The following is a 14,806-nucleotide window of genomic DNA, read 5'->3' as shown; positions in this document are numbered from 1 at the left end:
GGCTTTGAATGGGCTAGGAAACAAAACCTGAGATCCTCAGCAGGCAGTGTAATTACTGCTAAGCGTTTGGCAACTGAGGTGGGAATTCCTGTTGGGAGTGGATGGAGTGGAAGTGTGGACTTTTAGTTACAACATGGATTAGACCAGTGGAAGTTACTTTGGGTGATAGTGTATGTTTTGGTTGGGAGATCAAGGAACTATTACAGGAAACATCATCTTATTTTTCAAGCATATACTTTTGCTGCCAGAGTGGAAGTACAGCTGAATGTATATTCTGTGTGGGCCTATAAGTGATATCCCCACCTGTTTAACTGGTGGTGTGTGGTTCCTCTCTCCTTTTAAACCACATTATCATATGACCTGCTTACTGCTTGGCATTCCAAGCTTGTGGCTGCCAAGCCTGGAAGCCAGCAATCCTGAGTGTACTGTGTTTCCTTTTCTCTAAGAAGGCTTGGCTTGTGCAGTAACCTTAGTGCTTCTAGAAAATAACATCTTTTCTTACCTTTCACAAGCCAGGCAGGCTGGGCAGGAGAGAGAGCTGTGACTGTCCCAGAACAAGGTGTGCACGGGAAAGTGCTGCTTTTGTTGCAAGCACACTGATGCAAAGTGGCTTCCTTCATTTTTGAGGTTTTGTTTTGTTTCCATTGTGCCTGGCTTTGGCTCTGAAGAAAGGCAGATGTAGGTAAATGAGTTGGAAGCAGCAGGAGTAGGGCTGGGGATTGGTTTCTCCAGGGATCTTGAGTATAAATACTATAGCCCAGGAAAGCATGGAATAGTTGCAGTAGCATTGAAAATGGAGAAAATTGAGGACTGACCTTTAGTTATATACAAGCTGTTACAGTACTGTGAGTATTTCTGGAATTAAGGCGGCTACGGTTCTAGGTATTCTGCATGTAGTCATAAAATAGGATCTTGGTTCATCTGGGGTTTACAGGTAAGTGCCCTTTTTAGGAAGTTGTTTGGGATCAAGATAAATTTAATAGATATTGTGTCAGTTGCAGTGATGCTTCTGCTCTTGTGTATTCTCTGTAAAATAAACAAAAACTTGGGAAGTTGACGAGGGCTGCATCTAACCAAGTCTTTCAGTGCTGGGAAGCCTAAATAGATTATAGACTGGTGTTCAGGATGGTCATTGGTAATGGAAGTGCTAAGTGCCAATAGTTTTTGCCACTATTAACACCATGGCCAACCTGCTTAATAGAAAAAACCTAAGCATAAGCTGAAAAGCAGCGTGTTTTATACAACCCCGTGTATTTAAAATGTTGATTTGAGGGAAGAGCAGCAAGGGTCAAAAAATTCTTAAGCAGTTTTAAGAGTCTAGGATTAACATATTTATGACAGCCTAGCTGGTCTGAGTTCAAGCAGTGGGCATTTTGTCATACAGGACAGTCTTCCTTTTCTGAGGAAATAGCCCTAAAATTACATGCTTGTAATAAAATAGTTTCAAGAGCACCCTTTCTTATTTAGTAAAGTTCATGTGAAGTTTACCCAGCTGATGTTCCTGCAGCACCTGCTTGTATATCCACAGTATTAATGTACAGAAGTTGTAGTCAGTGTGGCAGTTTTTATTGTATACATGTACATCATCAGGCTCACTGAACAAAAATGAGAATGGCATAACATGGAAACAATTGCATTTTATGTTAGAAACTGAAAAGGCATGCTCAGCATGGAAACAGTAGTGCAACATTTTAAAATCTAATTAAGCATCCTACTAAAAGAGTACTAGCAAACTACTGTACTAAATCTGTTTACTATACTTAGTATGCAGGCTTAATTCCCACCCCCAAGTATCATATTTCTGTGGTGCAACTTCTAAAAGGAGATGACTATTTCCACTGTACACAACGCATATATTGCACTATATAGCCTACTTCACCACAAGTCTCAATGGTCTTGTATAGCAAAGCTTGGATGGTACAAGTGGATACATTTTGACAGACTGACTTCCCTTGTAATTAAACGGGCTATATAGAAGTAAAAATGTAATGGTTTCAATGTTCACTAGCACAGTGTTTCACATTGGTCTAACAGCAGGTGGTCACAGTACCGTGATTTTTGACGTGTTTTTTAATGATATACTTCACACGATTTCAAATAGCATGGAATTACAGAGAACTAAAATATATTAAAGCACCCCATGTACTAGTTTAGCACCATTTCCAGTAAGATTTAAATTAGTCATGAACCTTGAAAGTGTGAGGTCAGAGAGAAATTAAGGGCCAAGTTTTCAATCACATGGGCTTCTGTGACATCATTGCCCCTTTGTATGCAATTGAGTTGTGGCTGTTTGTTGTAACACCAGAGAGACACAGAACCGTACAGAAATGAATGATTTTGCCCACTTACAGCATGAATACAAGCATCCCACTTTTTCACAAGACACCACACAACGTGTCATAGCCAGAGTGTCTGGGGACTAGGAAACAGGGAAACAGTCACTGGTAGTCACGATTTGCACAATCACTATGTGGTGACACATCTGCCACACTTGTCACACTGGAGTGTTTCATGGCCCACAGAGCTTTCAGTTCATCCTTCTATGAGCATGTTTGTTAATGGAATACACAGAGGACACTTGAGATGGTCAGAATGGCCTTTGACAGGGATTGGGGAGATGGTGCTGAGCTGTCCTGGCTCCTTTTCAGCTGCAGTCACAGGTATTTTCCAGACCGATCCTGTCAGTGTTGCACTAAGATGGTGATTACCTGCCGTGTTCTGTGTTCTAGGTTCAGTGGGGTGGCCCTTTCTAGAAGGACAGTAAGCTGGTTATCGGTGCATTTTTATGTTAAAGTTTTCACAGCATAGGGGAGAGTATTTGGAAAAGAGATTAAATGGAATCAAGATGTGTCAATATTTTAGAAGTCAGTGAAAACTCTCAGCTTTCCTGTAAAGATCAATCTGAACCAGTGCTGCAACTAAGCAGGGAAGAGCTGTCTAAATATTGTAGAAAACAGTAGTTTAAGACTATAGACCTTGTCAGACAGGTTTTGGCTCAACATCTCCATGGTATGTATTTATAACTTCTTCTTGTAGGACTGGCAGAGGTTCTTTGCACTACTTGAGTAAAGCCCAGCAATGAGAAGAGCGGGATATTTGTTAGTCTGACACTGTGGTTTTAAATAGGATAAGTAAATCCTCTCCAAAATGCTGTATTTACTCAAAATTACAAATTTCAGAAATCAGACAAATGTTACTTATCTAGAGGAAGGAAAATAAGTGGACATTTGTTTTTGATTTAGCTCTTGCTGGTGTGCAGGATGTTTGTGAGGAAACAGTCAGTGTACTACCTGTTTTACTTGGGAATGTACTTTATGCACACTGAACTGTGAGAACATTTATCAGAGTAGCTGGGGATCTGATTATTGGCAATTATTTTCCTTCTAATATTTAATACATACTCAGAATTATTTAGCAAGAATCAGTCTGCTAATGGTCTCATTAGCTACTGAAACATGAGTCAAATTTAGAGGACTGAGTGTAAGATCACAGGGATAATAGGCAGACAGTCAAGAAATGATTAAATAAACTAGACTGAAGATTAATTGAGATCTGTAATTAATTCTAGAGAAGCTTGGAGCATAAATAGCTTGGAGCTACTGCAGTCTTCCCGTGGACAGTGAGTCTCCCCATGAGCTCTCCAGCTGTCCTGCTCCGGGGTTACTCTCAGCTGGCTATCACTTTCCCCTTAGATACATGTAACTCGTTCCTGCAATATATAAACTTCCTTACCCCAGAGGACAGTAATCCCTAACTGGAAAGGTTGTGTGTATACAGCTTGGATTTAACAAAAAGAAAAACACAGGAATCAGGAAAATGTGTCTGTTTCCACCCACTGTGGGCCCCAGCTGTGCACTGTCTGTGCTGTTCAAGTTGTCCTGCTTCAAAGTTTGGTTTTCATTCCAGACATTCATAGTTTGGTCACACTTTTTATCCAGGGCACAAAAGAGGATACTTTTGTGTAGACACCTGGGGAATCCTTGACCCCGCAACCGTAGCCCCAGGAGGTCACACCATACACAACCCAGCTTTCCCCTGGACGTTCACACATCAGTGGTCCACCACTGTCTCCCTGACAGCTGTCAACACGTTTCTGTTCCTGGATGTTTCCAGCACAGAGCATTCTTCCTGTGAATCTTCTTTTGTAGCGCTCTTCACATACCCTCTTGGGAAGTAAGGGGATGGCAGCCTGTTGCAGTGTTCTTGAATAAGCCCGTCCTAAAAAGAAGACCCAAATTATTGTCTCATTACAGTGGTTAGTCTTGGAAACGTAAATGGGATTTAATCCAATTTATGCTTTCATTCTTCGCACTGTTTTGTCCTTAAATAAAATTAATTGAAGCAAGACTAAATACTGAAAAAAAATCTAGTGTGCATTAAATATAATACTAAAACATATAGATATTGTACATGTGAAATATAGATGCTTTATAAAAAGAAAAAAGTAGCTTGTGTTCTCTAGATCTTTCCAAGGCTGGAGTTTGGTTTGTTCCAAGCACTTTGTGTCTTCTACAAGAGTATATACTTCCGTACTTGCATGGGAAGCAATTTTTGGGAGTCTTGAGCAGTGGAGAATAAAGTCATAGAAGTACCTAATTTCTAGGTCACCAGTTCAAATCCAGTCTAGCCCATCCTGACAGGTGCTGCATCTTCTGCTGGCTTCCAAGTAGAGCATCCAAATTAGATCTTTGTACTTCTTGTCTATAGCTTACACCTCTTTTTCAGTTGGAAGCATGGGAAATGAAAGCCAGTGTTGGTTTGGCCTTTCTAAAGTAAAATGTTAATTGTTGTAACATAATTATGATTCACACAGTAAGTGTGAAATGTCAGCTGAGGTACTGGATGATGTAATTTCTTACCATAATTGAAGCCAATTATTGCTGTGGTTAATGTTTCCTTAAATAGATGTCCTAAGTTAACAATATTGCAGGGCTTCCAGTGAATTTATGTAGAAAGGCTAGACAGAGCTAGGCGATGAATTAACAATTGTTTTTAGCAAAAAAAGCCACCCTCCAAGTCCCTCTCCGTTACTGTAGTACAGTGACCCAGACATCTGTGCACACAGATCAGTGCATGTGAAGAGGAAGAACTGATACTTGGCCATGCTGCCTTGTCTCCTTGCCAGTTTGAATGAATCACTGGAACAAAGGCTCAAGTGTGGTTGCTGACTTGCACTGTATTCAGCACCATAAAAACATAAAACATAGTTATCAATTTGTAAAACATTTAAAGGACAAAGACCTTTGAAGAGGAAGAATCTTGTACTGACCGAAAAAGTAACTCAAAGCCTGGAATGCAGATTGCATTGTGGCTCTCATAAATTTTGGCAGAATGTTCTCTTACTTAAAACTAAGTGCTGGTTGAAAGTGTCAGTGATAACAAGGGAGACTAAAATGTCACTTAAAATTTTATTCCATCTACATTTTCCATCCCTTTTTCTGTTGAAGTAGTGTAATTTAAGTAGTCTTTCCAAAATTAAAACATGCATGGTCCTTACCTTTAAACCCCTAACTGTGTTAGAGCTGTTAGTTATATACTGAGGCAGGGGGTTAAGCTGCTGCACAGGGTGCGCCTGGCAACAAATAAGCTTTTTATTTGGGTTTGTCAGTCTAAATGAGGCCACTTAACTGACAGGGTCTCTGATTTAGAGTGACATGGTTAATCACTGCATATCAAACACAAACTAAATTCAGTCAATAAAATGTTGTCATGCCTGGTTACGGAACAGGAGAGAAAGTATTCCCCTATGGCAAAACCAGTACAATTGTTTCATTTTGAGCATTTTCTTATATTAAGTCGCTGAGATTTTTTTTTTTTTTTTTTTTTAAAGCAGCCTGAGATAGCAAGATTGGCACATGACATCATTAAAACACTTTTACCTGTGTCACCCCATCCAGTGATATAACAGTTGGGAGCAGTTTTCTGTGGTCTCTCTCTCCTTAATGGCAAACAAGCAGGCAAGACGTGGGTGCTGAACCTGGCACACTGTTCCTCTGGGCCCTGTAGCCTCACCAAGGCAATGTCGTAGTCGCTGCTGTCAGGCCTGTACTCTTTATGCATCACAATCTGTTGCACTCCAATTTCTTCCTCGTACTCCTCTGGTACCAGGGTGTGATAGTCTCCGACTCGCACAGCGTAATTCCGAGTGTTGTTGCCATACCTGAGATGGAAGTGAAAACAAATAGGGCTGGCTCATGCAAAGTCAGATCCTAAGCAGGCAAACGGATTTCATCAGGGTTGCTATTATTGATATAAGTAAGGATACCAAGAGATGCTTTTAAAGAGCAAAAATGCTCTCTCAGGTCTTTAGATTGACATTCAAGTACAAATACAAAAATCTTCTGAATTTACAGATGGGCTCTGTTCCTTTTTGTATATTTTCATAGGCAGGTTTCTTATGGCCATCTGCCATGACTGACACTGATTTCAAAGGTGCAAGGTGTGCATTATAAATATATTTAGTTAGGGTAGCATAAACTGCCAGTAATTACAATGAAATCCTTAGTGCTAACATCATTGTAATTCTCCAAATAATTATTGAAATGAAAACAATGTTAAGGCCTACTTTGTAGGTTGGTTGAGAAATTCTGGAGACTTAGATAAAAACCTCTTACGTCAACTGAAGTTATAGTAAGGAAGACAAAGCATATGAGCATCACAAGCACCTATTGTCAAAGTGACAGAAGGACTATAAATCTTAGACTTGTTTTTCATCTCACATGATCCAAGTTTCTTTCACATCATAGACTAAATGGTAAATGCATTAGAAATTATTACTGTGGCTGAAATAACAATTTTCTGTGCATGCCTTTGGAGATTTTTGTATTACAAGACACACAGCCCTTGGGAAAATTCAAACAAGGGAGTACTGTTGGGTACATGTATTCATTTTAAAATCTGGCTAAGCTAACAAATATTTTTCCTTTGAATGATCCCTTTCCCTAATAGCCTTCAACAGGAAATTTCTAACACTTTTGCAGAAAATACCCCGGTGTTCCATCACCTTCTAACTTATACCTGTTCTTTTTATACCCTCCAGCAATGTGCTGGTCTCCATAGCTTGCTAAAGCTTGCTTGAGGAGCAGCAGACAAAGCAGTTCACTGCACAGTATAGGTGTACCACTGAGTATTTCTTCTAGTTGTGGGTTGCACTCTGGTTGCCTGCAAAGCTTGCTTTGTCTAATTATGCGGATCTTGAGGTCTTCCATGAACAACATTTCATTGTAGGCTTCTAAGGAGAGAGCTGTAGGCTGTGAACAAACATCTTTTCATCTGAAGATGAACTTCTATACAGGATAAATGAAGGGTTTTTTTTCTATGCCTCATATTTCTAACTATCCAAAGTTTTTTTTTTTTTTCATGTATAGGCCTTCAAATTCCCCATAGGTGTCAGAATCACTCTGGACAAAACTTACAATAAGATGAGTGGGTTATAAAATGAAAAAAAGCTTCAAACCATTTTTTGATCTTAAATTATGTGTCTATGAAATTACAGAAACCGGCAATACCACTATATTACTTGTGAACAATTCTGTGTTTAATTTTTATCCCTAGTACAGATGAGCCCACTTTGGTTACCTAAGCAGTGTTCCAATTTCCGGGATATGAGAAATGGTATACTGGCTTTTCTCTTGTCTGCCTGCGGAAAGTATGTGAAGAAGATGCTTGATCTATAGATAGCTCTTGGAAACCTATCCCCTTAAAATCACTCTGAGCTCAGTGGGAAGTTCAGCCCAGCCTGTTCAATGACAGCTCAGAGCTAAAGGCTCCTTCTCTTTTTTACAGAGAGCAGAAGTGCATCCACAGGCTGTTGGGGCTGCAGGCTTAGGGCTAATTGCAGTTTTAATGCAACATCTGGGGCAAAACAATACTTTGGTCCCTGAGGCCACATGTAACAGTTTTAGGGTAGCCTGTAGCAGACCCTCCAGTGGCTGTGCCCATCTGGAAGTATCCCAGTGTATTTTGCTCCAGCCATGCTGTTGTCCCATCATGTGGATGTTCAGCAGAGTATCCAAAATGGGCATTCCTTGGCAGCACATTCCCTTTTCAAGCCTCTAATCAAAGGCTTTTTCGAGAGCTACATTGCATCCTTGGTAATCACTATAGAGATGATGAACAGGACCATAGGAAGCCATTGCCTCTGAATTTTGATGAAAGGAACTGAAATGCTTTCATATTTCCACAGAAACAGCTGGAACATCAGTAGCAGAAATTTTACTGAGCTTGACCATTTCAGCTTGAAATATTACCAGGACAAGTCCTTCATGATTTCAGGGAACATGAAAATGAAAAGATGTGCATCTGGTGCTGGGCAAAGATAACATTCTGCATTCCAGTAAAAGTATATCTGACTCTTCATTTTAGTTACTAGAGTGCAAAAGGAAAGGCTCAAAGTCCAAATTTAAAACATTAGCAGCCCACTTGAGCAAATTCTAGCAAATAATGCCAAAACTGCAGTGTTGTTCTATGATTTCTTTCCAGCCCATTCCAATGAAGTACATCACTGTTGAAAGCTTACAATACTAGACCAGCTTCCTTCTTGTGCAAGTTGATGCTTTTATGCCTCAGCAACTTCATCAGCAATGAATTCCTGCTATGTTACAGTAAAAATGTCTATCACAGCCAATATCTGTCATTACCAAAATTAATCTGAAATACTACAGTCCCCGTGTTTGGTGTTTTCTCTCTCTTCACTATAACCTGAAAGCCACAAGCTGCAGTTTTTGTTCTGTGGAACAGAAGGTTAAAATGTCAGAATTGTTAACATTTTTTCATGAAAATGCTGAAATTCTGAATATAAATCACATGAGTGATAACACCCAGAATAATTCCAATGTAGTAGGGTGTTTTGTTTGGTTTTGCATTGAGGGAAGGGAGGTTGGTTGGTAGGTTTTTTTAAAACCAAAAGGCCAACCCTTGGAAGAGTTTTCTGTGGGCTTGAACTGGAATGCTTTTTCCTATACCCAGAACAACTGCACTGTTGCAAGGAGACCCACCTTTTGAAGCAGTGTGCAGCAGTGAGCACCCAGCAGCTGCTGATGAGAGTAGCCCCACACAGGAGTCTCCCGTCACCATGAGAGGATTTCAGTCGCAGTGCCACCTGCCACGGCCAGCCGCCCCTGCAGAGGGGGTGAGACACGGTGTTCAGGGGACAGCAGTGGGATTACTTCGAATCCAAAGCCTGGTTACTTTGTTTGACTGACATATCTTGCAAACGACAGTGTTTATTAACAGTGGAGAATATCTTTATATTCCTGCAGCAGTCAGAATTCCATTTAACAATTAAGATTACTTTACAGATCATTTGGGCATCCAGCACTCTGAGTGCTTCCTCCCACGATCAGTTATTTGAATTTTCCCTTCTCACATTGCATTCATTCTGCCAAAAATACATTCTACGGGTTCCTCGCCAAATACCATCCAAGTCATCAAAACAGAAATTTCCTGTCAACTGCAGAGGGGAAAGAGGGGAATTTCTTGAAAAGCTGAACCCAGCATCCGTTCCTGTCTGTGTGAAAAAGGAAACTGGCAAGCTAAGAGGTCTAAAGCAACTGCAGAAACCTCAAGTAGTAGATTAGCATCTTTTTTCAGCCTGTGATAATTTTGTTTTATGTAGCAAATCTGTCATATTTTCAGACCTATGAAAACAGGATGGATTCTTCTTTGCTTGTTTAATAGATTAGCAGTCAGGGAAGGGAGAGGGAGAGAGATGCACCTGTGAGAAACAGCAGCATTCAAGAGTAAACAACAGGTAGTCTTGGGTGTTTTCTGATTCCTTTCAACTTGAACAGATATGCTGGAAGGCAAGAGCTGCTGGGCACCATCTAGTCCAGCATCCTGTCTCAGAGTTGCAAATGCCAAATGTTGTAAAGTAAGTCGAGGAATTTGCTTCCCATAAAGAATAAAACAATTTAGACAATTTTCATTTTTGGTAGATGGGATTTAATATGTTTTTCTAAAATGGGGTATCCAGTTCCTTTTCAGACTTCTTCAGCTTCTTTGTGTTAATGACTTCTTGTGACAATGAGTCCTTTTCTCCTATTGCTTGTATGTTCCTTTTCTTGATTTTGAAGCATTTCTAAGTGCACTATTGGATTTCTCTCACATTTTTGCTACATCTAACATCCCTATACTGATTTATTATGAGACCAGCTTGCTTGTCCTGATTGAATGGTGCAGTACATTATTTGTCACCATTTCATTTCATCCACTGTCCTTAGTGCACATATTCTGAGACAAGAATTCTCAATCTTTTTCTGTTACTCTCATTTGTCTCTTTGCGAAGGTAAGTCATCCTACTTTGCTCACTCCGAATGCATTTAAATATTTTTCTGGGCTCCCTCTTGTTACTGTTCTTTGAAGCTCCTCCACTTAGGAAGTGTCTTTTTTGAAATAAGATTGATTGGTGCTGTTCACATATTTTGAAATAGGTTGCATAATGAGATGTAATGACACTATAAGTGGATTTTTTTATTATACCATTTGTGAGATTGCATCAATATGTATTTTTTGAGGTTACTCACAACTGTTAAGAAAATAAAGCATATGCTTCCTGGGTTTATAGCCGTGTCATCATCAAGGCTTATTTTGTAATGGAAAATCAGATCTTAGCAGTGAATCATACCGAGGCCTTTTTTTCAGTGTAAAACCTTGTACTGTGTTCATAGCGCTCTTTGTATAGCTCACATCCTTTTACTTGATAAAAGTAAATTAATTATTTTTAAGTTAAAAATACAACCCATTCAAGGACTAAACCCATAAGCATCTACAGATTTTCAAATAATGCTGCAAGTATCTATCAATCAATACTTTTTAATTTCCTACCAAATTTGCTTTGAGTATATTTCTGCTTCTCTACCTCATGACAAGCCAAAAGAAAACAAACCTACAATGAAATTGTAAATTAGGCAAACCACTTATGGTAAAATACGCATCTTAGAAGCTTTATATTCAAAATTACTTGTCTTTACCAGTTATTTACCGTAAAGAATTTTTCCCACCAATTATTCGCTTTTGTCGGCGATGTAGTAACCTCAGTCCACAAACAGAGGCGAGAGAATCTAAACCAGAAAGGATATAGAGAGCATTAAACTCAGCATGAAAAGTAGCCAATCTTCAGTGAGAGTTAGCTAAAAAAAAAAAAAAAAAAAAAAAAAAAAAAAAAAAAAAAAAAAAAAAAAAAAAAAAAAAAAAAAAAAAAAAAAGAAACAAACAAAACACAAACAAAACATAAAGGCTGAACTTACTCTGTATTTCATGGTAGTTTTTAAATACTAAATTTTACTTGGGGAAAATACACTGAAGAAGTTTTTTAGCTGAGATCTTCTGTGTTTACAGAGCCATTTACACATTTGTTTCTCAAGTGTAGAATTTTATAGGGTTCTTCCTTAGTCCTGTAAGCGGAAGCAGAGCCTGGCCTACCCCACAGGATTCCTACCCTTTTGTTTCTGTAATTCTTTTTGATTTAACTGTTTCCTCTGTGAGGTGGGATTGTTTCATGGGTCTCTTCCTACCGTGACAGTTCCCCACCCATACCTGGTCTGCCCCTCACAGCAGGGCTTCACCTTTATTGCTGTTGCCAGGGGCCTTCTTGCTGAGGTGGTCACAGATCACACCCGCGTCCTCACTGTGCCGGCAGTTGTGCGTCCCAATGTCCTGCTTGATGCAGTCTGCCAGGGATCTCTCATTGCCTGTACACTTCACGTTATCCACATGGATGGGGCCTTTGCCCTCACCAAAATAGGCCATTGTCCTTGCTCTAGCTGGACCTCTGCAAACAGAGCATACTTTTTCTTATTAAGCATTTTGAGGCATTAGTCTGCATTTTATTCAAGTATTTCTGAGTGAGTAGCGAAAGGCACTGAGGTTTTATTCCCAGCCCTGTCACTGATTCACTTGCTAACAATGACCTTCTCATTGCCTCTGTTCTTCTGGTATGTAGGGAAAAAATAACAAACTTGCTACAGTTCATTGCTGTTCAAAAAGTGCTTTTATGTATCTAGTTAGAAGGCACTGTGCAAAGTATTTTACATTGTAACAGCATTACATTTTGCTATAAAGCGAAATATGTGAAAGCTGCTTTTTCATAATCTCTTTAATCCTCGTATAAAATCAGCATCTGTGAATGCTAAAAATAATTTGTTCAGGTCTGATTCCCTCAGAAAGATGGGCCACTTGAATACAGTAGTGTACAGTAGCCAATTGAATACAGTAGTGCAGTGTGGTAGGAGTTAAGATTTATAGATCTGTTAGTTGTTAATAGTTATCAATATATTTCATTATCATGTCATTTTTAGAGTGCACTCCACAGCTGAGTTCTAAAAATCTCAGGTAATAGGAGCAAGACTGAACCTAGTTCAGTATCGACACCCACCTTTTCCTGGGAGGAACCCAGTGCTCAGTGCTTGTGTAGCATTTAAGCGTCTCATTTGGTAACTTTTGTGAAAGTTTATTACTACTAATTACTTAGGATAATGCATCTTAATTTATAAATAGATATTTTGTTATATATGGTTTAAGCGTCAGAAATAATTACAAGTGGGAGACCACCCAAACAGCTGTACAGAGAAGTGGGGCAGGAAACCACAGCCACCTCCAGGTGTGCCTGAACTACAAGTTTACCTATCAGTTAAGAGCAATTTACTGATATTTTATTGGGATAAGAAGATACATGGAATTCCATAGGTTTCCATTTTAAAGGATAATTGTATATTGTAAAGGACTGCTTCTATGTATACAGAAGGGTAACTGCAGGTATGATGAAATGCTGGAGCAGAGAAAGAATTTGAAAATGAAAATGTATTATGCAAGAAAGTATCTCCCTCCCTTTACAGCTCTTTTTATACTTCTTTAATACCTGCAGTGTTAGAGAAGATAATTGAGAATGGCATAAAGAGTCTGTGTCTCTTCATTAGCTGGGGATTGTCTGTTGGGGAGGAATTCTGATTTGTCATACCATTTCCAAAGCTTTGTCATACAAGCAGTGTGGCTGGATCAAAATGAATCCAGCTCTCCATTGCCACATCCATATAAATGAAATATGAAAGTAATACCTACAAGCTTCCTCCCTTTTTAAACTTGCACTTGGATAGCCTTGCCTTTTTGGATTTTTTTTACTAGGTACTGAAGGATGGGTGGGTAGGATTTCTAATTAGGGAATGTTGGTTAGAATGCATGAATTGTAAAAGAAAAACGGGAAAGAGAAGCATGTAAAAGATAAGACAAATGATACCACAAGGTCAGTTGTCCTTACACATTTCAAATTCCCATGGCTGAGATGTTTTTACCAGATAATCCAAAGCCTTAGCTGCCTTTGGAATTGGTATAGGACAGTCTTTGCCTAATGAGTTTGATATGATTTAACTTGTCACAAGCAAGTGTTCTTCTTTTGTGAGTGACACTGATTACAGCTAACAACAAAAAAAGTAAGCTCAGCTCCCCAGTACCTGCGGGCAGTTGATGTGTCCATGTGTGCTATTACAAAATAGTGAGACAGAACAGGCACTCACTGTAAATTCTTACCTGGTTTTGGTATCTCTATGTCAAATAAAGTTTCTGCTTTAGGGCTTTGCTCTAAAGTTCTTCAGGATGTTGAAAAACACTTCATTGTGAATCACCACAGTATTCTTAGCCTTTCCTTTAGAAGTATTTATTGCAGTTTAGTATAGAACTGTCTTTTTTTGTCTCTGCACAGTCTTACTGGTTACTAAATAAGGGCGCTACCTCCTTCTTCCTACCTTTATACGAGAGTAATCTGTCTCTTACTGTGCATCAGTAATCTCTCAGTTTGCTGATCATTCCTATGAAAGGTGTGTTCATACCCACTGAACTAAAACCAACCAACCAACCAAAAACACCACAAAAAACCCCAAACCAACCCGCACTGTTTAAACAGAACTTCTGCCAGGAAACAAATGTAAAAAATATGATGTTCTAGAGCAGGGAGTGCAGCTTAATAGAGAAAATTATTTCATATAATTGGGAGAACTCTAAAGGTACACATGTTAAGTCTGTGTGTTTGTTAACACACTGAAATGTGCTCTTAAAAGTGGCTTTAGTCCACCCTTAATTGCTGCTTTCCAAGCCAGCTATTTATGCACCAATGACCATCAGAGATACAACCTTTTTGCCTGCTCTGATCTGTCCCTAGAGAGAAAAGGGGCTTCAGGTCTTACCTCCTCTCTTTTCTCAGACACAAGGCCATGCACAATAACATGCAGAGCTCTTTACGTGCAGTATTTACCATTATTCATAATATTGTTAGTCAGGAGGTCCTGTGAATTATTAGAGATGGCCAACTATCATGGAAATCACAAGTTAAGTAACTTTGTAGTTTTGTCCTTTTGTAGTTTTACAGCTATATTCTACTACTGCTTTCAAATACACTTCACTAAATGAAGTTTAGTGAAACCAGACAGTTTTTCAAAGGCATATATTATGTGTTCAGATATCATTTGATGATGCTCGGTTGCACAAGCTTCACATTGTTAGAGACAGCAAACAGTTAACACAATTTGGTTCTCTTCAGCTCAGATTTCCTTACAAATACACTCAGAGAAGACATTTCACTAATTTCCTGTTGTATTTCACTGGCGTTCTGGACGTTTTTCAAGTCTCATTAGTTCTGCTATTTATATATCTGCCCTATAGTTGTTATATTTTTACTGCTCTTGGGCATCCAGAAAAAAACTGCTGATGAGCGAATGTAAGCCTGATTAAGTGCTTTATTTCAAAAGTGACACCTATATAGCATTGGTTTTAATTAGAGGGTGGGTTTCTCCTGTCAGATCTATTCCTGTATTAAATG

General features: G+C 39.1%; 1 protein-coding gene across 1 annotated transcript in view; it reads right to left on the bottom strand.

The window, feature by feature from the left end:
- Positions 1-1,544: 1,544 nt before the first annotated feature.
- The window catches only part of PRSS12 (serine protease 12), a 32,799-nt gene continuing 19,537 nt past the window's right edge, over positions 1,545-14,806 (bottom strand). Inside the window, exons 9-13 of the mRNA XM_027886975.1 lie at positions 11,565-11,770; positions 10,982-11,060; positions 8,997-9,119; positions 5,880-6,160; positions 1,545-4,218 (exon numbers count right to left, since the gene is read on the bottom strand). Of these exons, the coding sequence (XP_027742776.1) occupies positions 3,911-4,218; positions 5,880-6,160; positions 8,997-9,119; positions 10,982-11,060; positions 11,565-11,770 (997 nt within the window). The 3' untranslated portion in view covers positions 1,545-3,910. The remainder of the gene's footprint in view (positions 4,219-5,879; positions 6,161-8,996; positions 9,120-10,981; positions 11,061-11,564; positions 11,771-14,806) is intronic.

Source organism: Empidonax traillii, unplaced genomic scaffold, assembly GCF_003031625.1.
Source record: "Empidonax traillii isolate 1590-97213 ecotype Southwest subspecies unplaced genomic scaffold, ASM303162v1 scaffold199:size790550, whole genome shotgun sequence".
NCBI classification, from domain to species: domain Eukaryota; kingdom Metazoa; phylum Chordata; class Aves; order Passeriformes; family Tyrannidae; genus Empidonax; species Empidonax traillii.
This window is presented reverse-complemented; position numbering and strand designations above follow the sequence as displayed.